General features: G+C 30.2%; 2 protein-coding genes across 3 annotated transcripts in view; one reads left to right on the forward strand and one right to left on the reverse strand.

Annotated features, from left to right (window-relative positions):
- LOC129914647 (hemicentin-1) overlaps positions 1–24,140 on the reverse strand; it is a 195,462-nt gene that overhangs the window by 84,575 nt on the left and 86,747 nt on the right. For both annotated transcript variants that reach the window (XM_055993988.1, XM_055993987.1), the window contains exons 6-8: positions 16,736–16,936; positions 5,428–5,579; positions 5,183–5,327 (exon numbers count right to left, since the gene is read on the reverse strand). In XM_055993988.1, the coding sequence (XP_055849963.1) occupies positions 5,183–5,327; positions 5,428–5,579; positions 16,736–16,936 (498 nt within the window). The remainder of the gene's footprint in view (positions 1–5,182; positions 5,328–5,427; positions 5,580–16,735; positions 16,937–24,140) is intronic.
- On the forward strand, positions 9,649–11,766 carry LOC129914648 (facilitated trehalose transporter Tret1-like). The gene is made up of 5 exons (XM_055993989.1): positions 9,649–9,777; positions 9,831–9,989; positions 10,136–10,278; positions 10,335–10,443; positions 10,795–11,766. Exons 1-5 carry the CDS (start codon positions 9,720–9,722, stop codon positions 11,709–11,711), a joined length of 1,386 nt encoding a protein of 461 aa, XP_055849964.1. The 5' UTR covers positions 9,649–9,719; the 3' UTR covers positions 11,712–11,766.

Here is a 24,140-nt window from a genome sequence, read left to right on the forward strand (position 1 = left end):
GGTAGTTTATACAAAGGAAAAAAATTAAAGTTTGAGAATTTCAGGCAGGGGGCGTGGCAACCGCCCATTTTCACTGAATTTTCATCAAATATAGAGATTTTCTATTCTACAGCCATACCTTGCAAAAAGTAGTGAAATCACAACAAAAACATTACTGTTAAAAAAAGAGCCAAGTTATCCTATGTTGAAATTATGCTGGCACAAAAAGTATTGAGATATAAAAGTGTACCAAGTTCTAAAGCTTGGGTTCAAATTCGTATCAATAAAATTTTGATTGTTTTCTTTGGCAAATTTTTGAAATAACTTTAAAAATCGGTATTTAAAACAAAAATTGTCAAGTAAGCAATCAAAATTTTATTGATACGAATTTGAACTAAAGCTTTAGAACTTGGTACACTTTTATATCTCAATACTTTTTGTGCCAGCATAATTTCAACATAGGATAACTTGGCTCTTTTTTTAACAGTAATGTTTTTGTTGTGATTTAATTTTCAAGAACTTATTCAATCAACTACATACAAAATTCAATTAAATATCAATTACTTCTGTTCTAATGATTTTTTGTATTATGCTGAAACCTCTAAGTCATAGTTAATCAAACCAAAATCCTTTAATTCTGAGGAAAATTATAAATCAACAAATCTTCTAACGAGCTTAACTAAATCCAAAACCTGTAAAAATCTGTTGTTTGTTTTACAAATAGAATCTAAAATTGATTTCTCTAATCGGAAGTCTATAAAATTATGTCCCTAAGCCCTTTTGTTTTTACATTAGATACAAACTCCAAATTGTAAAGATTTCGCGTTAACTTATGAGTTGATAAGATCCGTTCGATCAATCAAAAGCTGATTATTATTATACAAGTTGATTCCTCATTCCAATTCTATTCTAGTACACAAAATCAGCAATATTAGATTCAATTTCATGAAAACAGTGTATTATACACAGAGAGAATATACTCTTCTACAATTAATGAGTACCATTGAAATCAAGCAAAGTGAATCGCTCTCTCCAAAATCAAATCACTTTTATCTCCACTGGATGACAAATAACTATCCGTATCTCTTATATCTCTGTTTGTCCTCATCTGGGGGATTTCCGCTTCGGGTACTATACTGCAAAATTCTCAAAGAGAGTCCAAAGATATAATAAGTCCAATCTAGCTAAATTTAGTTATCGTCATCGTTGTTGCCATTATAATATAGCATTTGGCTTGTAGTATGATTGTGTGTTAGGATTTGGAAAGGAAGGTCCTTGGAATGGGTACAATCTTATCATCATGGTCGTCATTATCATTGTACCAAGTCATCATCATCGTTGTGTGTGCAGCGAAATACTGTGGATTAGTTCAAGGATTACGAGAAGAGAAATCTTCTGGCTTTGTCTTGATGATTTGAAAGAAAATTACAAAAAGATTGAGATATCAACTATATACATATACACACGTACATAAAATAGTAGAAGGAGTATAGAAGAGTGTGTCTTTGTATTAGGTATACCTGCTTCCACAGGACAATTGCAATAGTAGAAGCATAAATAGAAAAATCCTATGTTTCATGTTATTTTTCTTCTCCAGTCTTGTCATTAAGCTATTGTGTTGTACCGCCATTGACTGTATATGAACTTGCTGCTTGCCATGGCACACGGTATACTGGATGGCAAAATGTATAGTGGAACTCTGTTGTTCTATACTGTTTTGTGGATTTGAAGAAAACAACAATGATGTTGATCATGTTCATGTTGATGACTATACTTTGGTAGGAGAGATGGTTGGTGGAGTTCTTGTTGTACTTTATATAGTAGCACAAGATATTGGCCTCTATTCCATGGTATAGCCATGAAATGAAAAATATTCTGGTTTTTGGAATACAATAGATAAAATACCAGTACTACCTAGCTGGTATATCCTTTTGGGATTTTTGGTATATTGTTTTTTCTTCTTATGTGACATAAGCAAGAGTTGTGATATTTTTGTATATGTATCTTGTTTGCTCAAAGTAATGAGTTATGACTATATTAGATTTCTTCTTCAAAAACAAAAACAAAAATGACACAATAGACTTTGTGAAGATGGATTCTAGAGAAATTTATACATGAAAGACCAATTTTAAAAAGCGCCCTGAGCTTATTTCAATAAAAAAAGTTGTATTTTCTTGAAATAATTGACTTATGGTGCTTTTGGGACTTTTTTTTTATGGGATTTCTTGAATTGATAACAAATAATGTAGAAGCTAATGAACTGCAGTGTTTATTTCAAAGGTTCTTGTCAGCAACCAGACCTGTAAGAAACTTTTGGTTTTCAGTTAATAATAAGGAATAAAGAGACCTTTCTTTTGATATCTCACTCGAAGAATTTCGATGAAATTTTGAAAAATGCATTTTTGTCGACGAGGGGTACCTTGATTTTTTCTCGAAAATGTGAAAAAAATAAATTTTTAAATTTTTTACATAAATGCACTGTGAAATCATTTCTGTAAACCAAAATTTGTTTCGAGACTTTAATCCGCAGATATCAGCCTCCGAATAATAAAAAAATATTTGGGTGCAAATAACTCAGCAGCCAGACCTCTAAGAAACTTTTGGTTTTCAGTTCTTAGAAATGCTTTAAAAGACCTTTCTTTTGATATCTCACTCGATTAATTTGGATGAAATTTTGAAAATTGTTTTTTTTTTTTTTGGACAAGGATTGATTTTTTCTCGAAAATGTATAGGCCTGTTCACTGTAAAATCAATTCTGTAAACCAAAATTTGTTCCGAAACTTTAATCCGCAGATATCAGCCTCCGAATAATAAAAAAATATTTGGGTGCAAATAACTCAGCAGCCAGACCTCTAAGAAACTTTTGGTTTTCAGTTATGAATAAGGCTTAAAAAGACCTTTCTCTTGATTTCTCACTCGATAAATTTGGATGAAATTTTGAAAAAATGCATTTTTTCGACAAGGGGTAAACCTTGATTTTTTCTCGAAAATGTGAAAAAAATAAATTTTTAATTTTTTTACATAAATGCATTGGCCTGTTCACTGTGAAATCATTTCTGTAAACCAAAACTAGTTTCGAGACTTTGGTCCGCAGATATCAGCCTCCGAATTAAAAAAAAATATTTGGATGCAAATAACTCAGCAACCAGACCTCTTAGAAACTTTTGGTTTTCAGTTATGAATAAGGCTTAAAAAGACCTTTCTCTTGATATCTCACTCGATGAATTTGGATGAAATTTTGAAAAAATGCAAGTTTTTCGACTGGGGTTACCTTGATTTTTTCTCGAAAATGTGAAAAAATAAATTTTTAAATTTTTAACCTAAATGCATAGGCTTGTTCACTGTGAACTCATGTCTGTAAACAAAAACTTGTTTCTAGACTTTGGTCTGCAGATATCAGCCTCCGAATTAAAAAAAAAAAATATATGTATTTGGGTGCAAATTACTTAGCAACCAGACATTTTAGAAACTTTTGGTTTTCACTTAAGAATAAGGCTTAAAAAGACCTTTCTTTAGATATCTCACTCGATGAATTTGGATGAAATTTAAAAAAAAATGCAATTTTTTCGACTGCGGTTAACCTTGATTTTTTCTCGAAAATGTAAAAAAAAAATATTTTTTTTTAATTTTTTACCTAAATGCATAGACCTGTTCACTGTGAACTCATTTCTGTAAACCAGAATAATTTGTTTCAAGGCTTTGGTCCGCAGATATCAGCCTACGAATTAAAAAAAATATATTTGGATGCAAATAACTCAGCAACCAGACCTTTTAGAAACTTTTGGTTTTCAGTTAAGAATTGGGCTTAAAAAGACCTTTCTTTTGATATCTCACTCTATGAATTTGGATAAAATTTTGAAAAAAATGCAATTTTTTATCGAAAATGTGAAAAAATAAATTTTTTATTTGTTTACCTTAATGCATAGGCTTGTTCACTGTGAACTCATGTCTGTAAACCAAAACTTGTTTCTAGACTTTGGTCCGCAGATATCAGCCTACGAATTTTGGGTGCAAATAACTCAGCAACTAAACCTCTAAGAAACTTTTGGTTTTCAGTTATGACTTATGAATACGGCTGAAAGAGACCTTTTTTTGATATCATTTGGTGAATTTGGCATTTTTCAATTGAAAACACCCATTGTCATTAATATGAAAAAGTTATCGAATAAGTTTTGTATAGAGCTTCTTTTGAAAAAATATTAGAGCCAGACGAAAATACCTATTAGATTTTTAAACAAACGGATCGAATGACAGGCGACCAGGTAGACAGATGGATAAACTTGAGCATTCACATTGATAAGTTTAAAAATAAATAGCTTTACGTACGTACCTACCCTCAAGAACCTTTGAACTACCTACATCAGATAACCTTCTCTCTTCACAACCTCTTTAAAAATTTAGTACCTAAAATGTTTAAAATAGATTTTTTCCCAATAATATTTGTTTTTAATAAAAAAAAAACAACCCCTTGGTAAATATGATAACGATTTCTAAGAAATTTACCTGTTCAGATAAATTTATCTTTTTAGTTTAAACTTCGACCTTCGATTTGTTTTTGATAAAGCATTTGTTTTCCAACTAGAGATTTTACTTCCAAAGAAAAATTAAATTATTTCTATCGTTTCATATATCTAATTTAATTGAGCCAAAGCTACATACAGTTCTTAATGTCAACGTTACAATAAATAACGTTTTCATCAGTGAATTAATTAACTCACATTGAATGCCTGTAGCCGTAGCACCTAATAATCTAAATTAAACCACAAAATCATAATCATATACACAAACTGGGGATTATGAATTCAATTAGAAAGGCTTTTAAAGGTCAATATCTATAAATATCAATTAATTTTCAATATCGAGGTTTTTTTTTGTCGTTTGGCATTTGTGACATGCAAAACAATATTTAGACATGTTAAGAACATAAAGAGATTAGTAAGTAATTACATAGGTCAACAATGTTTTGGTAACAAACACTTTATTTTATACTTATGAGTCCAGTAGCATTGTCAAGATTTATTTATAGTAATGGCCTAATGAATACACAATTTTTTTTTTCAGTCAAAATTTAATTGATTTAATTTAATTCCTTAATTTTAAATATTTTATCACAAAATAAAAAAATTATTATCTTCTTATGCAATGCCGAATTGCGTTTGGAATAGTATTTTTTTAAAGAAAAAAAAAAAGAAATAAAACTTACAGAAAACATTTAACTTCATTGCAGTCTCTCTGATTCCATTTCGCACCAGTTCATTTGTCGCTCGGCACGCAAGACCTTTGCCATGGTCTTCTCTTGTTGGTGTCAGAGATAAAACGGATATGCTAACATTTCCATCTTCAGAGACCTGTAAAATCAATCAAAATGTTGATAATAAAATGTTTATGTGTTGAATTTCTAAAACCGTATTTGCTTTCCTAAATGCAAGACTTAAAAATTAAATTTACCTTTTGACTGTGTCCATGTAATTCCATATTACCCATCCACCACGTTATCTTTGCTGGCGGTCTTGATCCTATCGCTTGGCATTCGATTTCGTATTTTCGATCCGCCGACATTGGTTGATTGTTAAATGATATTTCCACCAAAAGAGGTCGCACTTTAATGCAAAGAAATAAAAAAATGTTCTTGAATGAAAGCGTTCACAAAATATTTTTCAATATTTGTTTTCGTTTTTGATTATGTTTGCTACAGAAAAATTAAGCTGAAAATCTAAGTTTATTTAAGGTACAGTTTTGAACAAGTATTTGAGATTGTCATAAAGCCTATATGAGGCTATGACAACAATAATAGTGGTGCAAAAATGAGTTTTTCATAAAAATGGATTTCTTAATATATCTATTTTAATAAAAAAAATAGTTTTATATGCAGCTAGCTACTCTCAAAACTATATGACACTCAAAAAAGTGTTGTTTTAAAAACCCTGTTTCTTAAATCTCTCGTAGCTTAAAACTAAATTGTATGGCTTACGCCACTATTATTCTCATAGTCTCATTTAATTGTACAAGTTTGCAACTTTGTTTTAAGACGAGCAATATTTTATTAAGAGTGCAATTGAGTCCAAAACAATTTTTTACCATGTTAAAATGTTAAGGAGGAGCTAAGAATAGCACTGAGATATTAAAAGCTAATTTTCTACAATATAATTCAGCTAAAATAGGGTGTTACCAGACCACACCCCCTAAATGGAAAATTTTGAATTTTCGATTTTGGCAGGACAAGAACCATCACTGGGCAAAATTTCCCCTTTTTACAATAATGGGAATTGCTCCATAATTTTAGAGATTTATCAGTGAGTGAGTCAAATAGCCAGTCCGTTGCAGTTTTTGTGATTTTTGAGACCTTATGCCTCAGAATTCAGTAGTTGAAATTTAATAAGATACTTACGCTTTTTACAACCTTATTAATAGCGAAATTCTTTGATATCAAAGTTAGATCGGCTGCCTTTGAACTTTATGGTAACACAAACGAGTTTTTGTTGTTTATTGAAAACTTCAATGTAAATTGGAAAAGCCATACAAAAACCCCGTTCTTCTGAAAAACTTCATTGTTTACAATTTTTAAAAATCTCCCACAAGACTTTTGCAACGCTCTCGTCGTCTCGCAATATTAGGTCTGTTTAATGAAGAAAAACTAGAACAGAGCAGATTAGAACAGCACAAATGCGTGATACTGTCAGAACAAAAAAGATCACAAAAGTACGGCTTCGTTTTTATTATGGTTGACAGTTTCCTATCAGTTTCGAAATTTAAAATTAAAAAAATATTGTTTGTTATGAGCCGAACAGCTCTGATTTTGACGATTTTTTTTTTTTCAAACGTAGGTAATTAATAAATAAAAGGCAGTAAGGGACAATCTTCCATCGTTTAAGTAATAAATGCAATTTTCTAACATTCTGACCTCAAACACAAAAAAAATATTTTGAAAACAACGGCAACACCTACAATATTTTAAAATACATTTTTAAAAAGCCAGAAGCTGATTCTTATCTCTTAAATTTAAATCCACTAAATTTAATCAAGACTTTTTGAAAAAATGGTCCTCAAACTCAGAATTAAAAAAAAAAAAATGTTATTAGAAAAATTTAAAATGACTTTTTTCCAAACTTTTTCTAATAAAATATGAATTTATTTGAAAAAAATTTTTGGCCATAAATATTATCAGTAGTTGAATTTCGAAGCCAAAAAGGTAAAATATATCACACTTTTGAAAAAAAAAAAATGAAAAATTACTTCAATTTCAATGGTTTTTTTTATTAAAACTGAATATTTGCATTGAAATAATTAATTTTCTCAAAGACTGTGGTAAATATTAACTTTAAATTTTTGCTATTTAACTTTCAACAGTAAGGGTTATTAAATTAATAAAAAATAATTGTATGTTTAGATGTTGAACTTTAAAAAAAAAAATAAGTTACATTTTTTTTTCAAAACTTTTATTAAAAAAAGTTCTTCGAAAATGAAATACTTTTTAATTTTTTTTAATAAACCGTAATACATATTGACATTTCCTTTTATAATTTGAAATCATAATAAATGCGGCCAAAAAAATTTGAAAATAAATGCATTTTATATTACGACCAAGTTTAAAAAACGACATGTTAAAATTTTTTCAATAATTTTTTTTTTTTTCAAAATCTGAGTTCAATTACCATTCTTTCAAAAGCCGTTCATGCAATTAACTTAATTTTAATTTTACATATATGACTAAGCTTCTAGCTTTTAAAAAATGTATATTTGAATATTGTAGGTGTTGCCGTTGTGTTCAAATATTTTTTTTTGTGTTTGAAGTCAATTAATAAGAAAATTGCATCTATCGCTTGAACTATGGAAGATTGTCCCTCACTCGCATATATTTTTTTTCTTTGAATTTCCTAGACAATCTTTTGGCATCAATTAATTCATGAAATTTAAGAAAAAATTTTGAAAAAAATTTGTTTTTGTTCACAAAAATCTTCAATTAAATTTAAAAAATCAAAACGGCAACACCGGCAATTTTTAATCTATAGACTTTAAAGTATTTTTAATTACCGACGTTTGAAAAAAAAGATCATCAAAATCTAAGCTGTTCGGCCGGGTTCCCTAATATTGCCAATTTTTGAGCTTTAGTTACTCCACTATCATATTTAGAATATTCTAAAGAAATTTCCATTATTTTGAATTCATTTATGGCGTTTTCGATTGGCAGTCCGGAAGCGTCCGGAATCATTCTGAAAAAATTTTATTCATACAAAACTGTCAGTTTTGTGTGAATAAAACGCTTTCAGAATGATTCCGGACGCTTCCAGACTTCCAATCGAAAACGCCATTTATTATATGTTTGTCAAAATAAAATAAATCAGCTGCAGCTTGACACTACTTACTCGTCTGCTCTACCTCAAAAGTGGGAGCAGAAAAACTTGAACTAAACCGTTCTGGACAACTTCATGAAACACAAAGTGACAGATTATAGAACATATTGGGGCAAGGGTTTTCTTCCTGGAACATACAAATCTGGGGTCGAATTACGGCACACGATTACGATCATACGTTAACGTTTTGACTATTGCTCTCTCTATTTAATCAGTAGAAAAAGATAGGGACACGTAGCAACCATACGTTAACGAACGTATGCCGCAGTTCGACCCCAGATTTGTATATATATACAGTGGGTTGCCAAATTAATAGGGACAAGCAAAGTTTTTAATTTTTTTTTTGGTTTACTTTTCTCAATTTTTTTCGTTTTTGCCAAAGTTCCTGAAATTTTTTTGTCTTATTTAGTTATACTAATCAAGTAGATATGAATTAACATAAAAAAAGTAAATAAATCATAATTTTGGTAAAAAAAATATGGGAAATAGGGCAGAAGCACAAAAAGACGTTTGCTATGGAGTTCATTCCCGGAAAATTGCCAGACCGGTTCAATACTTATTTTTTCTTATCGAGGAATAACATGATATTTTGTACTTTATGGCAAGTACCCCATTTTGCAAATAAAGAAGCTTCGAGCCTCGAGTCCATTCCGAATCCGTAGAACAAAAACATCCCTAAGCTCCTTTTGTGTTGGGCTTGTGTTATGGTGTTTTCAACAATTTGAAAAGAACGCAATCCTTTTCCTGAGATAGCAGATTAGCCCATAATGATGAGGGGATGTTTTATTGTTAAAAAAAAAAAAACGAATTCGGTTCGCCTAGTCTTCCAGGAAAAAAAATACTACTGCAACTCAAAGAACGTTCTGTTTTCTCGTTGATGCCCGGACGAGCAGAGCTTCTTTATTTATGCAAGATGGGTTCCTTTCCATAAATAAAGACTGTCACGTTATTCCTCGATAAAAAAAAATTAAGTATTGGACTGGTCTGGTAATTTTCCGGGCATGAATTCCATGGGAAACGTCTTTTTGTGCTTCTGCCCAATTTCCCCTATTTTTTCACCAAAATTATGATTTATTTACTTTTTTTATGTTTTATTCATATCTACTTGATTAGTATAACTAAATAAGACAAAAAAAATTTCAGGTACTTTGGCAAAAACGAAAAAAATTGAGCAAAGTAAACCAAAAAAAATTAAAAATTTCGCTTGTCCCTATTAATTTGGCAACCCACTGTATATACACTTTCTGTTCTTTTCTGTGCGGATCAGATTCATTAAACAGACTTATTATTGTAAATCAGCACTAAAGCACTTTGAAAAACTATCAAAAATATTTTAAAGTCAATTTGACAATTTAAAAAATAATAAAATCTTTTTTTTTTGTAAATAAAATGGAAAATCAATCGCAACGACCTTCCAAATTACGTCTTTTCTTGGTTGTTATATTTGGTAAAAATTTTTTACAAATGTAGTAACTCCTTTTTAAGTGTTATGTTATTTAGGAAATTTATCAAGTTTTACACTTGGAACTTGCATAGCATGGCCTTCACCAATGATGCCTAAACTCAGAAACCAATCCGATGATAGTCCAGTAAGTATTGCCATAGACAAAAACCAGGAAGGATGGATATTTTCGCTAATTTCAATTGGGGCTGGCTGTTGTGAGTAAAATATCAAATAAACAGCATCAGAGGTGATGCAATTAGTATTAAGTTGAATACATAGTTCTAAAAAGTGTTTTTAAATGTTTTAGTAAAAACTTGACTGGCTTGAATAAAAAATTTAAATCTATGTATTATATTCTCAGCTGCACTCATCGCTGGACCTCTTGCTGATCGAATTGGGCGTAAGCCGACCATGATGCTCGGTTCAATTATGTTCATCCTGGCTTACATAACAATGATACTGGCAAACAGAATTGAGGTCATCTATTTAGGACGAATTCTTGAGGTTTATTCTTTTCTTTTTATCAAACATTTTTCAATCAAAACAAAAAACCATTCTAGGGTATGGGAGCTGGCTGCACAATGACAGTTGTTCCTATGTATGTTGGTGAAATAGCGACAAAAGAAAGTCGTGGCTCGGCTTTGAGTCTAATGATGCTGTTTATGACTCGTGAGATTTTCAAATCTTGTTGTATCTTATTAACCTTCCCTCCTCCCTCTGGGGTATGAGATACCCCAGAAAAATTTGTAAAATCGAATTTTTTCTCTAAGTATATTTTTTAAATATTTTTTTTGTGTAGAAAGTATTTACTTTTTAATTGTTTGAGTGAAAAATATTATTTGAAATCGGTGTACTAAAAATATAAATGATGAATAAAAAATAAATTTTATGAAAACAATATAGTTTTTAAATATTTATGATTGGGGTATGTCATACCCCAGTTGGAGGAACGTGTAAGAAAAAATAAGATGGAGGAGGGAAGGTTAAGATAAAATTATTTAATTTTGTTTCTATATTCAGTTGGAATGCTGTACGTATATTGCATTGGTCCATATACAAGGTATCTAGTTATGCAAGTGTGCTGTCTCGCCATTCCATCAATGTCATTTTGGGGATATTTCCTCATACCAGAAAGTCCATATTATTTGGTCAAAAAAGATCGCATTGATTCAGCTTTGAGGTCCTTGCAAACAATTCGTGGTCAACCTCTTGACATCGTTAAGAATGAACTTCCAGCTATTCAAGAATCGATAGAACAGTCTAGGACAATGACAACGGGTCGATGCGCGGACATAACAAAAAACCCTGCCAACCGAAGAGCCCTGATCATTGTTCTAGGCTTGATGATGTTTCAACAATTTTCTGGAGCAGTCATAATTATTATTAATTCACAATCAATATTCATGCAAGCCAATGCCAGTCTAGGATCAGCTGTTTCTTCAATTATTGTTGGTATTGTTCAAGTTTGTTCGAGTGTCACTCTTCAAATAATTGTCGATTTATGGAAACGCCGCACATTATTGAGATTATCAGCCATTGGAATGGGAATAGCCCAATTTACACTGGGAACATTCTTCTTTATCGATACACGGGGTGGTGCATCGCACATACGATGGTTACCAATGTTGGCATTTATTTTATTTCAACTTTCATATCGCATCGGATTTGGTCCATTACCATTTACAGTATTGGGAGAATTATTTCCACCGAATATTAAATCAGTAGCAGCCACTTCAGTGACAATAACTTGTTGGGGTTTGGGGTTTTTGATAGCTCGTTTTTATCCATTGTATAATGCACTCGGATCGTATTATGTGTTTTGGACATTTTCAATATTTTGTGTGTTGGCATTTCTATTTGCACAATTTATTGTGATGGAAACTCATGGTTTAAGTTTGAATGAAATTCAAGACCGTTTACAAAAACTTACTCAGTAGAATATTCAAATTTTTTTAGTTAAATATAAAAATATATATTTTATTGATAAATATAGATACTTCCTTTTGTGATTTTTTTTTTTTTTCAACAGGAAATTGAGCTATGTTTGGATTAATTCTATCTCAAATGATCAAAAAAGAAATGAAGTTTGGCTGTAACTTTTAAAGTGATTTCCAACTGAAAAAAACTTCGTTTTAATATTTTTACTCGTACAAGAGTTGTTTTGTGTACCAAATTTCAGCCAAAATGAGAATGAAAATGGCGGAGGGAAACAAGAATAATTATATCTACTATTTTTTTTTTAGTCCAAAATTGCTACTTATTTAAAGTTAATTGGTTGCTCTAAAATTTTTTAGCTCCTATGAGTAATTTTGTATTTCAATTTCAAAAGTAGATACTTAATGCCAACGGAGAAATTTTGACAAAATTACCTTTTCAATCTTCTTGAAACGTATGCAGTTTAAGTGCAAACTCGTTAAGCTTAAAAAGTAGTTTCCAAAATAAAAAAGATGATTTTTTTCTGTTGGAGATCTAAGTGAAACGCTTTAATACCGATTTTGAAGATCAATAAGTTTTTTATTATTCAAAAAAGTTGAATTTACATTTTTTTTCTTCTTTTCTAGAAATTGTGGCTTTTCAAAATCAAGTTTGTTGCTCAAAAATTAATTCTTTAGCTGCCACCAGTAGGTAAATTTTAATTTCAATTTGAAGTTCAAAAAATGCACTTCCGGGTAAAAAGTGCTATTTAAAAATGTTTTTTTTTTTGCATTTTCTAATGGCAACATTAGAAACCTTTGGAAACGTAAAGTTTAATCTCGGCACCAAAATCCTTGTATGCAAGTGTAATTGCTTCAAAATGGCATACCAACTGTATGAAGAAAAAAAAAATATCCCAAAAATTAGTTTTGAATAAAATGAATCAAGTTTTTTTTTTTTTAAATACATCGTAATAAAAGAAATCAAACTGCATACTTTCATTTCATTTAAGTTGTTGTTTACGTTTAATGTTTTTTTTTTATTTTACAATACATTCATATATGAGGCTATGAGAGCAATAGTGGCGTAACCGGTTTTTTTTCAAAAATGAGTTTTTCATAAAAACTTGGTCTCTTAATATATCTACTTTATTACACAAATAGATTAGATTAGATTAGATTCTTCCTTTATTCATTAGATAAATTACAATTTTTTTCTATTGGAAATACGGACATGACAATGCTGCCGTCTGCCGGAAATGACATTTCAGTATAATAAATAAAATTATATAAAGAGAAGATGTATCAAAAAGATTTACAATAAATTTGAAATAATAAATTACATAAATAAATATTACACAAAATATTAGACAAAAGTTTATATTTACATAGATATGAGGAGTAAATTTGTATATAATTTTAAATTTTAAGTATTAAATATTAATTTTTTATTTTTAAAATTTTAAATTTTTTAAATTTTCAATTATTTTAAATTTTTAATATTTTTTTAAATTTTTTAAGTTTTTGTTTTTTTTTTTTTTTAAATAAATTTTTTTTTTTTTTTTTTAATTAAATTATGGGAGAGCGAGAAACGTTTGAGCAATTTTAATGATTTGCAACATAAAAACTAGTAATTTTAATGATTTAAAACATAAAAAGAATATCAATTTTAATGATTTGAAACATAAAGATTTGATTAAAAGCAATAATTTGCAGCCCTTAAATTGAATAGAGACTTGTTGTGAGAACTAATTTAACAAAAAACTATTACGATAAGTCATAGCATGATTGCAATATTTGTACAAGGTGAGCCAACCACGGGCGCCATTTAATATTTCGTAAAGACTATTTACGGACAGAAAACTTTCTTGGAAATGTAATCTTCGGATTTCTTGTAGAATTGGGCATACAGCAATGAAGTGGTAAATATTTTCAGACTCTCTCCTGTTACATAGATCACAAGTCTGCTGAAGATCGACTCTATGTGGCATGAAATTCAAATTTAATAATTCAACTCTAGCTCTGAAAATGGTGCTTATAACTTTTGACGAAAATTTTGTGTTGATGTAGCTAGATACACTCAGAACTAGATGGCACTCAAAAAAGTGTTGTTTTGAAAAACCCTGTATCTTAAATCACTCGTAGCTCAAAACTTCCTTTTTGTGGCTTACGCCACTATTGTTCTCATAGCCTCATATTTACCAAGTTTTTATATAAAAAAGTCTTAAAAAAAACGCAGCAATTTCAATTCTAAAAGCAAGTTCACGTACATTTTATATATAAAAAAAAAAAAGTTGGTTTGGTAATAATCCACACTTAAAAACGAAATTTCTAAAAAATTTCATCAGCCCGTTTTTCAAATTTGTTAGAGCTTTTTTCGAAAAAAATCCCTTTTCTATTTTAATTATATGGCAAATACTGCAAGTTTTGGTCTTAAGACTACCAAATTGGAAGAAAATCGCTCTAGTAGTTTAGACTGTAGTTTGAGGTTAAACAGACAGACAAACAGACAGAACTATAGGATACACTTTTTTGTCATTGTTATTTCGAACTCTAATATAGGTATGTTTATTTAACGTTTAAAAAAATATTAATTCCCATCTTTTAATTTCTGCACAAAGTCCTGATGCTTGGGTATTTAATTTTAATTTTATAGACCAAAAATTACTAAAAACCAATGGAGGTACATGTTTGTCAAGGAAAGGGGCACGGTAGTGCCCAGCCAAGTTCTCTAGCAACTTTGGCACTACACCCTTATTTACAGGAAACAACTCAGGCCATTTTCGACCCCCCTCTAACTTCCACACCAAAGATGCTAGAAATTTCAAACTCACTACATTTGTTGAGCTCGTCAAAACCAAACACCTCACAAAATTTCAGCCTCCTACGATGAGTAGTTTCTGAGATATAGGGCTTCAAAAATCGCAAAAACCGTAACTGACTCACTGACTCACTGACAGATCATCAAAATTATGGAGAGCTTCCCGATATCGTAGAAACTTGAAATTTTACACGGTGATAGGACTTGTGCTGTATACAAAGGAAAAAATCGAAAATTTTAGATTTTCAATTCAGGGGGCGTGGCATCCGCCCATTTCCGCTGAATTTTCATCATATATTATAGAGCACTTCTGATTATCGTAGAATCTTGAAATTTGGTAGAATAGTAGAGCTGGTAGTTTACACAAAGGAAAACATTTAAAATTTAAGAATTTCAGGCAGGGGGCGTGGCAACCGCCCATTCCCGCTGAATTTTCATCAAATATTATAGAGCACTTCTGTATGTCGTAGAATCTTGAAATTTGGTTGAATGGTGGAGCTGGTAGTTTACACAAAGGAAAAAATTTAAAATTTGAGAATTTCAGCCCGGGGGCGTGGCAACCGCCCATTCCCGCTGAATTTTCATCAAATATTATAGAGCACTTCTGTATGTCGTTGAATCTTGAAATTTGGTAGAATGGTGGTGCTGGTAGTTTACACAAAGGAAAAAATTTAAAATTTGAGAATCTCAGCCCGGGGGCGTGGCAACCGCCCATTCCCGCTGAACAAATATTATAGAGCACTTCTGTATGTCGTAGAATCTTGAAATTTGGTAGAATGGTGGAGCTGGTAGTTTACACAAAGTAAAAAATTTAAAATTTGAGAATTTCAGCCAGGGGGCGTGGCAACCACCCATTTTCACTGAATTTTCATCAAATAAAGAGATTTTATATTCTACAGCCATACCTTGCAAAAAGTAGTGAAATCACAACAAAAACATTACTGTTAAAAAAAGAGCCAAGTTATCCTATATTGAAATTATGCTGGCACAAAAAGTACTGAGATGTAAAAGTGTACCAAGTTCTAAAGTTTGGGTTCAAATTCGTATCAATAAAATTTTGATTGTTTACTTGGCAATTTTTGAAATAACTTTAAAAATCGATGGTTAAGAAAAATTGTCAAGAGAACTATCAAAATTTTATTGATACGAATTTGAACCCAAACTTTAGAATTTGGTACACTTTTACATCTCAGTACTTTTTGTGCCAGCATAATTTCAATATAGGATAACTTGGCTCTTTTTTTAACAGTAATGTTTTTGTTGTGATATTTATTTTCTAAAACAGATTTATTTTAATGAAATTTTTCACTCCTTTTAATTATATTCGTAGCTAAAATTAATACAGTTTAAATCCCTCTCCCCGGATTTTAAATATCTATTTCAATATAGGTACACATTATAAAATCAAATTAAACAAAATATTTGTTTTAAATCACATAAAATTTAACCAGAAAATGTTTTCCAATATGTGATGGGAATAATATTAAGTTCCAAACAATATTATAGAGCTAAACTACCTGACGTTCAGTTTTTGTAGGTGCATATATGACCTAAGGTGTTGATTATGGTAAGCATAACAAAATGCAGATGTTCAAATTCCCATTTTTCGTTAATTAAAAAATATCTAGGTACATTATACATACCCATTGGACAATAATTATTTTATTTTAATCAATGCAAAATCTATCTCGGATATCCAATTAATGACATTTCCAAATTACACATAAACATTATTTTGTTTTGTTTTGGTTTTACCACAAAAATCTAATCAATTGGTTTTTTGGTTGTTATTGGATATACCTATACGTAAACTAGATTTTACGTTTTCATGACATTTATTAAATTTATTTTGGTAATTAAAAAAAAAATGTAATTACGAGCCTCCAATTAAATTGTATAAAATAACCTTGTACTTTTTTTCGAGTATACTCTTATTTCGTCAGAAGTACCAGTTTTTTTTATGTTATCTTATAAGAAAATAAGGATTTTTAGTTTTTCCAAAAAGATTTATGCGGAAAACAAAGATTTAAATGTGTTTTCTTATTCGCCCTTTTATTTTTCAATTAGAATTAATTTAGTTTGATCCTCGTCAAACAGAACGCGTTTTCAAAGCCATTTTGAGATCATTTTATTCATCGGTAAGTATCGGTTTCAAAAACAGTTTGTGTGGTAAGGACCTAAGTCTTCAATAAAATGAAACATACATAATTTTTTTTTTTCAACTTACAATACAACTCGATGGTGATATTGGTGGAAACATATTTTTTATGGAAATTGCTAGCTTGGCACGTGTAAACAGCATGTTGATGTATTCGTGATAGATTTCGAACAACTAGCTTGCTATTAACGGTTCCATCGTAGGAAAAGTCAGTTATACCATTTTGTATTTGACCATTCATAAGCCATGTTACTGTTGGCGCTGGAACTCCTGAAAGAAACAAAAAAAGGAATCGGTTAAATTTGTGTTTTTAGTTGAATTATTAATTTTTTTTTTTTTTTAAGAATGCAAAATGTGATTTATACAATTTTTGAACCCCATTTCATAACTTAAACCAACCTTTCCAAATTAATACACTACATTATTATTAGACTTTTCTTAGACACATACAACTAGAGCTGTAGCAAATCGTATGTATTCGGTACTAAAATGCGGGTATTCACTTTAGTACCGAGTAACGAAACGTTACTTTCTTAAAAGTTTCGTTACTCGTATGTTTCGTTACTGGGTATTAAAGTAACGAAACATACGAGTAACGACGCGATTGCAGTTTCTATACCAAATCCGATGTATGAGATACGAATCGAAGTGATACACTCAATTTGTCGCATTTCGCATCTGGTATCGGTACCGTTACCGTAGTGAGAATGTTAACACCAGATAATTATCTGAAGTTTATTTTTGTCTCGATAAAAACAGCAGTTCCAAGGTTCAATAAGCGATGTGTTTTCGATAAAATTTATACAGAAATATCGGAAGAGATATTTTGGTATTTTCTCTATGTGGCCGAAATATACCCACGACGAACCGCGCCGCAACCAATGTGTTTATGGCCTTTGTGTTAATCCTCTTGAAATGTAGCTTAAGAATGTACAAAAGTTTTTTTGGTTTTTCAAAAAATTTGTTTATTTTCGGTGCAAAATTTTCAACACAAAAAAAAGCAGAGAACACGAGGTTTGAAAACCACTCAATAGAAAAAATAAATGAAAAATTATTCGACAAGGTTGTATTGAAGTGTTAAAATTCCGAGATCTGTGCGATGTACATTTCAAATAATGGTTATAAAAGAGTTGTGATAAAATTACTGAACGAATATAAACATAAAATAACCAAAGTTTTGTCGAAAAATTGGGAAAAAATTCAAAAAAGTTTCCACGTTGGATTAAAAAAAAAAATAAATTGCACGACTGGGGTCGCACGTACTTGCTCTTATGCTTAAAGTAACTATAATGTTAAAGCTTTTTATTCAAGAAATTTAAAATTCGATATTTTGAAGAAATTTCATAAGTATAGTATAAAAAAATTAAATCTGTTTTTATAATTAATAAAACTCCGTTTTAAAATATTTAAGAAAAAAAAAACAAATATGCCATTTTATTTCTCGTATAAAAAGGTATTTTTAGAAAAAAAATTTTGAAAATTGTAGGAGCCGTTTTTTAAAAAAATAATTTTTTATATATAAAATTTTTTTAACATTTTTCAAAAAAAAGTTGGTATGCCATTTTGAAGAAATAAGTAATTTACACATAAAAACTAAATTTCAAAATTTTTCATTGATCCGTTTTCAAAAAATTGATTTTTCAAAAAAAAATTTTGAAATATTTTTTAAAAAACCAAAAATGCGTTTTTTGAAAATTTTCTAAAATTTTAATATTATCTTTACTTACACACTTTTGTATAAAAATTTTCATTTAAATCGGGTTAATTTTGTACGAGATATTCAGAAACGAAAAAAACCGTTCTATGACAGGTACCGTTAATAACGGTACAAAAAATATTTTTTTTATTTAAAAAGTTGGCCCTTATGTGTAGTATTACACACAAACATTTTAATCAAAATCGTTAGAGCCGTTTTTGAAAAAAATTAACTTTTCTATTTCCGTTATATGGCAGGTACCGTTAGTTTTGGTCATAAAAAAAAAATTTCAATTTCTCCTCTAGGGAATCACCAAAAACTGCTAACTACCAAGTTTGAAGAAAATCACTTCACTCGTTTAGGCTGCAGCTCCAGATAGAGACAGACGGACAGACAGACAGACAGACAGACAGACAGACAGAATTGCCGGACCCACTTTTTTGGCATTCTCCATCATCGTAATGTCATGTAAAATTGTTATCTCGAGTTCGATTTTTTTTACGAATCCTAAACTTTCCCTATAGTACCTATATCGCAAGTAAAAAAATTGAAAAAATTCAATACATGTAGCTTCAAACCCTTATTACATGAGAACGCTGCAACTAATTTTAATGTTTATGGCCTTACAATTTAGCTTATATTATACAAATGGTTTTTCAAACACAAAAAAAAAAAAAGGGTTTACACCCAACGTCCGAAAAATACTTAAAACACCAAACATACGAAACGTATAAAATACATGAAATATACGAAATGTACGGAACATACGAAGCATGCGAAAGTAACGAAACATACGAAATATACGAAAAGCACAAACATACGAAAGTAATGAGTAACGATATTATATTGATGCGGGTACTAGTATCAAAAGTAACGTATACATGCGGATACTCATTTTGTCGTTACTTTTACAGCCCTTCATCCAACTTGCTCCAAATTCAGCAGAAATTTCAACTATTCAATCGTAACCCAGCGACCCGAATCATGAAACAATAAACTCAGTACTAAGCTTCATCAACTCATTAACCTGGGGTCGAATTACGGCACACGATTACGATCATACGTTAACGTTTTGACTATATGCTCTCTCTATTAAATCAGTAGAAACAAATAAGGACGCATAGCAACCATACGTTAACGAACTTATGCCGTAATTCGCCTTGTCGCCTTGTCCATATTTTGTCCATAACAATTTTTGAAGTGTAGATTTTGAAAAATAAATAGTAAATTACATGTAGCTAAAAAAAACCATCCAAATATTCAGTTCAGGATATATTATCACTCTATGTACGTACAAGAAATTCCACAATTTCCTTGTAAAACTGCATTAGTTTTGTCAAAATATATAGAATTCCTAGTATTTATTAATTGATATCCTCATAAAATGTAAAGTCTTTATACTCGTATGTATAGAATAGAACCCTCTATAGAAAAAACAAACTACATAATAAACTGTTGAAAGTCTCCTTTATTCTTCGTGAAAAGTAAGTCATTTAGCAACTGGCCAACTCGTCGGAAATGTGTGACATATTTATTACATAATTGGAGCACCTTTTTTGTCTGCTATTTCTGCATTTGTTTTAATATCATTGGTTTTATTGCAGTCGACACGGAAGCATTTAGAAGACTTAGTCTATACGTGTTGTTGTCGATTTTCCATTAGGGTACAAAAAAAAAAAAAACACATCACCATAAGGCTTTCAAAACAAGGCTTTAGTTCTAACACTGTTTTATATGTACCTCTATTTCTACCTACTCAAGGATTCAACACCACACACATACAACAACAAAGCAATATAGGAAATAGTATAAGGAACAAGTATAGTATCACACAACAAAAAGAACTCTATGAAACAAGAAAACAGTCATTAAGGAGTACTTTTGAGATTTAATTGGGTTTTCCACCATTATAGTTGCAATAGCATATGACAAAAAAGGACTCGATGCAGCTATGAAGTTGTTAGGGTTTAGTATACCATGTATACCTTCAGAGAAAAAGTTTTCTTGACTTTTGCTCTGGCGCTGCTTGCCACTCTTGTTAGTCACCTTTGTTGTCCAGAGAACATTGTGTGAACAATTGTTGGTTGGATGGTGTTGTTGTATACACTCTATAAGTTTGTGGGTGTCAGGTTTATATTCTTTGGGTATCTTTTGTTTAGATTTGATGCAAAAAAAAAAAAAGAAGTGAACTTATCGAATAGAGAGGTCTTTAACCCTAAAAGTGAGAATTGTTTATAATTTTTTTGTTTTGTTTTCTTCTTTGTTGTTGATGGTGTTTGTTACTTGAAGTGTTGGACAGGTAGAAAGACATGTACCAAAGAGCTGTAAGAAAAGGGGTATGTGACTATGTTGTTTTTGACGTGAAAACATAATAGAACTATGCTTAAAAGTAGAATATTTAATTAATTTGGTAGGTAGCTATTTCTTGAGGCACCACTTCAGGATGGCGCAGAAATTATAAATATAAAACTAGATCTAAATTTTTTTGACTGTAAAAATAATAAAATAAATTCAAAGTGTTTTTCATTAATTTTTGATTAATGGTCTGAAATCAGTTTTTAAAACAACTTTATTTTGAATTAAGAGGTGTACTTTTTCATTGAAGAACAAATTTGCATTAATTTTAATTTTTTTTAATACAAAGTTTAAGCAATCTTAGTATCTTATTTTATCAAATGAAAGTTTATAAAAATACAAAGCTATTATCCAAAATGGTTCACTGTGGCGTATGTGTAACATTTGTTTTATAGAAAACTATTCCAATTCATACTCCTCTGATTTTCATCGTGTCTAGTTCACGGTGTTAAGCATTTGACTTTTCATTACAACAATCTTGACTCATAGCTACGGTGACCAACCGTATTTAAGAAACCCGGGACGTATAAAGGCCCCAACCCATAGAATCCGTTGCGTCCGTTCCGTCAATCCATCCGTTGAAGTTGAAGTATGGGACAGAAAGGGGTGACCCATAGAATACGTCGTATGACGAATTGCTTTTTGACAGCTCACTTCAAATTCCAAGGTGTATTCGATATTTTATCGCTGAATGTGCACTAAGGAAGTTCTGATGCAAGAAATTTTTAACTATTATTGTTGTTCTTTTTTTTAATAAAATAAAATGCACGACTAGATTTCCTGTAGGTACTTGCTCTTCAGTTAAAAACAATTTTTTATAACAAATTATGAGTTGTAGGTATGACTTTGGCATAGTAAAATTGAACTCAACAACAGAATTTGAGTATTTAATTGATATAATTTATTAGATATACCATTAAATGTTACTTTTATTACATTTTCTACACAAATATACAATTAAAGTTCACAATTCATAAAATCGGAGAAGAAAAGAACAAAGTTCTTAGTTCTGAAAATCCCCGGTGGGCAGTGCACACTGTGCACTCAGAAACAGAAAATCGAACTGATCTATTGTTGACAACCAATATCAAAGGATACGACGGATGAAAAAGTAGAAAGTTGGGCTACTTCTTCCGTCGAATCCGTCCGATCCGTCGCTTATGGATCGCTTCCCATAAGAACGTGTGTATTTAATCGAGCTGTCAGTTGAAAACTTCGACGGAAAGGACGCAACGGATTCTATGGGTTGGGCCCTTAAGTGTCCCGTGTTTTAAAATTTGTCCCGTGATTGTCCCGTATTTGCACATTTTCTGATTTTTGTATTCAAAATCTTAAGAACTTTTAACGGAAATCAAGTAAAAAAGGGGTTGGTTAGTTTAAATTAAAAGTTTTTCTAATTTTTCCGATAAAAGCATTAAGCCTAGTACGCTGCTGAAGCAAAACGAAAAAAAAAGTCTCTAAAGTCAAAAACTCTTTTGGCACGAAAAATTACATGGACAGTTAAATGTCAGTGACAAACGATCGAAGGTGAAACGAAAATTTTCATATAAAACCAGCACAAGGAAATACGAAAATTTAGCTTGTCTTTTACGCATTTACGCAACTTAACCAACGAAATTCTTAACTGTGATAGAATATTTCAAATATTCTAACACATTCTAAAGTGCTGGTTTTATATGAAAATTTTCGTTTCACCTCAAGACTAGGCTTTAGTTTTTTTAAATTTTGTGTCAATTATTTAGTTCCAGCTTGTATTTGTGAAGTTGAAAAGCTATATCAGGAAAAGTTTTTTCGAATAATGAACAACATATAGTAAAGAACCCAGCTAAATTTCAAAACTTTTAAGCACTTCTTAAAAGTTTAATAAAGATGATTCAATTTCAAAATCATTTAAAAATTATAAAATGCTAAAAAACAGCTCTCCCGATTTTGATTAGAAAAATATTTTTTTTCCGAAGTTATTAACAGGTACCTACCTATTATAAATCCGCTTTCTTGATTTCGAAAACAGCTAAAATGATTTCAACAAAAATGCTCCCATCAAATCGTTTAAGAAATCATGATATCAAAATAAGCAAAAAATATGAGAACTCATTTTAAAAAATTCAATTTTTATTATATATTATTTTTTTTTAATCAATATTTTCAAAACGATCCAAGGAATTTTGTATCTGTCCCGGGTTTCGCTTCTAGAAATATGGTCACCGTACTCATAGTACTCGTAGGTATATTTCCATTTACAATCTTAATTCACGTTTAAGAATTCGCTTGTGAAAATTTCAATAGAGCTCGTATAATGTTACATATTATGTATTTTATTTCACTTAAATTTGTAAGGTAATTTTTTTGAAGACTTATATAAAGCAGGTAAATCAATTTAATGGGATTCAAGTAACCGCAGAAGAATGTTCATAAGTATTCATCATTTATATGGAAAATAATTGAGACCAATATTTCTATTTAATTAAGCGGAAAAATCAATTAAGCGGCTGGGCAATTAAGAAAGAAATGATTTTAATGAATTGTGAGCAAAACAAATTTCTGTTTTATTATGCCTTTTTATAACAATAATATTTTTATAATTAAGGTTAAAGTATTTTCATTCAAAGGAAGAAAAAAAAAAAACATTTTCGTTTTTCGAGATATTTTTATTCATCATTAGAGAAAAATATAAAGTTCTTTTTTTTTAAATTGTTCTCACCGAATTCTGGAAATTATTTGAGAATCAATTTTCTCTTCTAATTTTCATATTTCAATACATATGAATGAAAATACATAGGTACCTAACTCTATTTTACAGCTTGAACTGTATACTTAACATAACCTTTGTGTATTTATGCTACTAACTACCTTCCTCTTACAAATAACATCCATTTTAGTTGGAATTATAGTTCATGCAATATTTCATTCCGTCCTCGGTCATTCATGTAGAAACAACAACACCCATCAACACAATATTTATAAATATGAAGGATTTATACTATACAAACAACTTTATAGGCTACTGAATAAATTGACCAAGTAGAAGACTTACCGTTGTTTAATTGGATACGTTGAATTATTGATTCAAAATAGTGAGGACTTTGAAAGCTTTTTATGAATCAATAATTCAACGTATCCAATTAAATAGTGCTAAAGCCTTCTACTTGGTTGATTAAGAGCCAATTTTTCAATCTTCTAATAAACAGTCAGTTAACTGTTCGACGAATAAACTTATTAGGCTCATAAACAATCAGATAAAAACATTGAATTTTTCAATCAAGAATAATTTATTCTACAGAATAACAAAACAAAATTGTCAAACTCAAAAATATTTAAAATTAAACGTCATTTTTATTCATGATTGTTTTTGTTTTCTTGTGTTCCACTGTATTTTTTTCAAAATTCTTTCAAAACAGCTTTGACAACTGACACAATATTTTT

Source organism: Episyrphus balteatus, chromosome 3, assembly GCF_945859705.1.
Source record: "Episyrphus balteatus chromosome 3, idEpiBalt1.1, whole genome shotgun sequence".
NCBI lineage: Eukaryota > Metazoa > Arthropoda > Insecta > Diptera > Syrphidae > Episyrphus > Episyrphus balteatus.

What these genes read in the sequence shown, in the direction of transcription:
- LOC129914648 (XM_055993989.1), top strand. Translation starts at nt 9,720, where the DNA reads ATGGAAAATCAATCGCAACGACCTTCCAAATTACGTCTTTTCTTGGTT. An exon ending in TTTCTTGGTTGTTATATTTG is followed by an intron (nt 9,778 to 9,830) that starts GTAAAAATTTTT and finishes TATGTTATTTAG; the next exon opens with GAAATTTATCAAGTTTTACA. An exon ending in ATTTAGGACGAATTCTTGAG is followed by an intron (nt 10,279 to 10,334) that starts GTTTATTCTTTT and finishes AAACCATTCTAG; the next exon opens with GGTATGGGAGCTGGCTGCAC.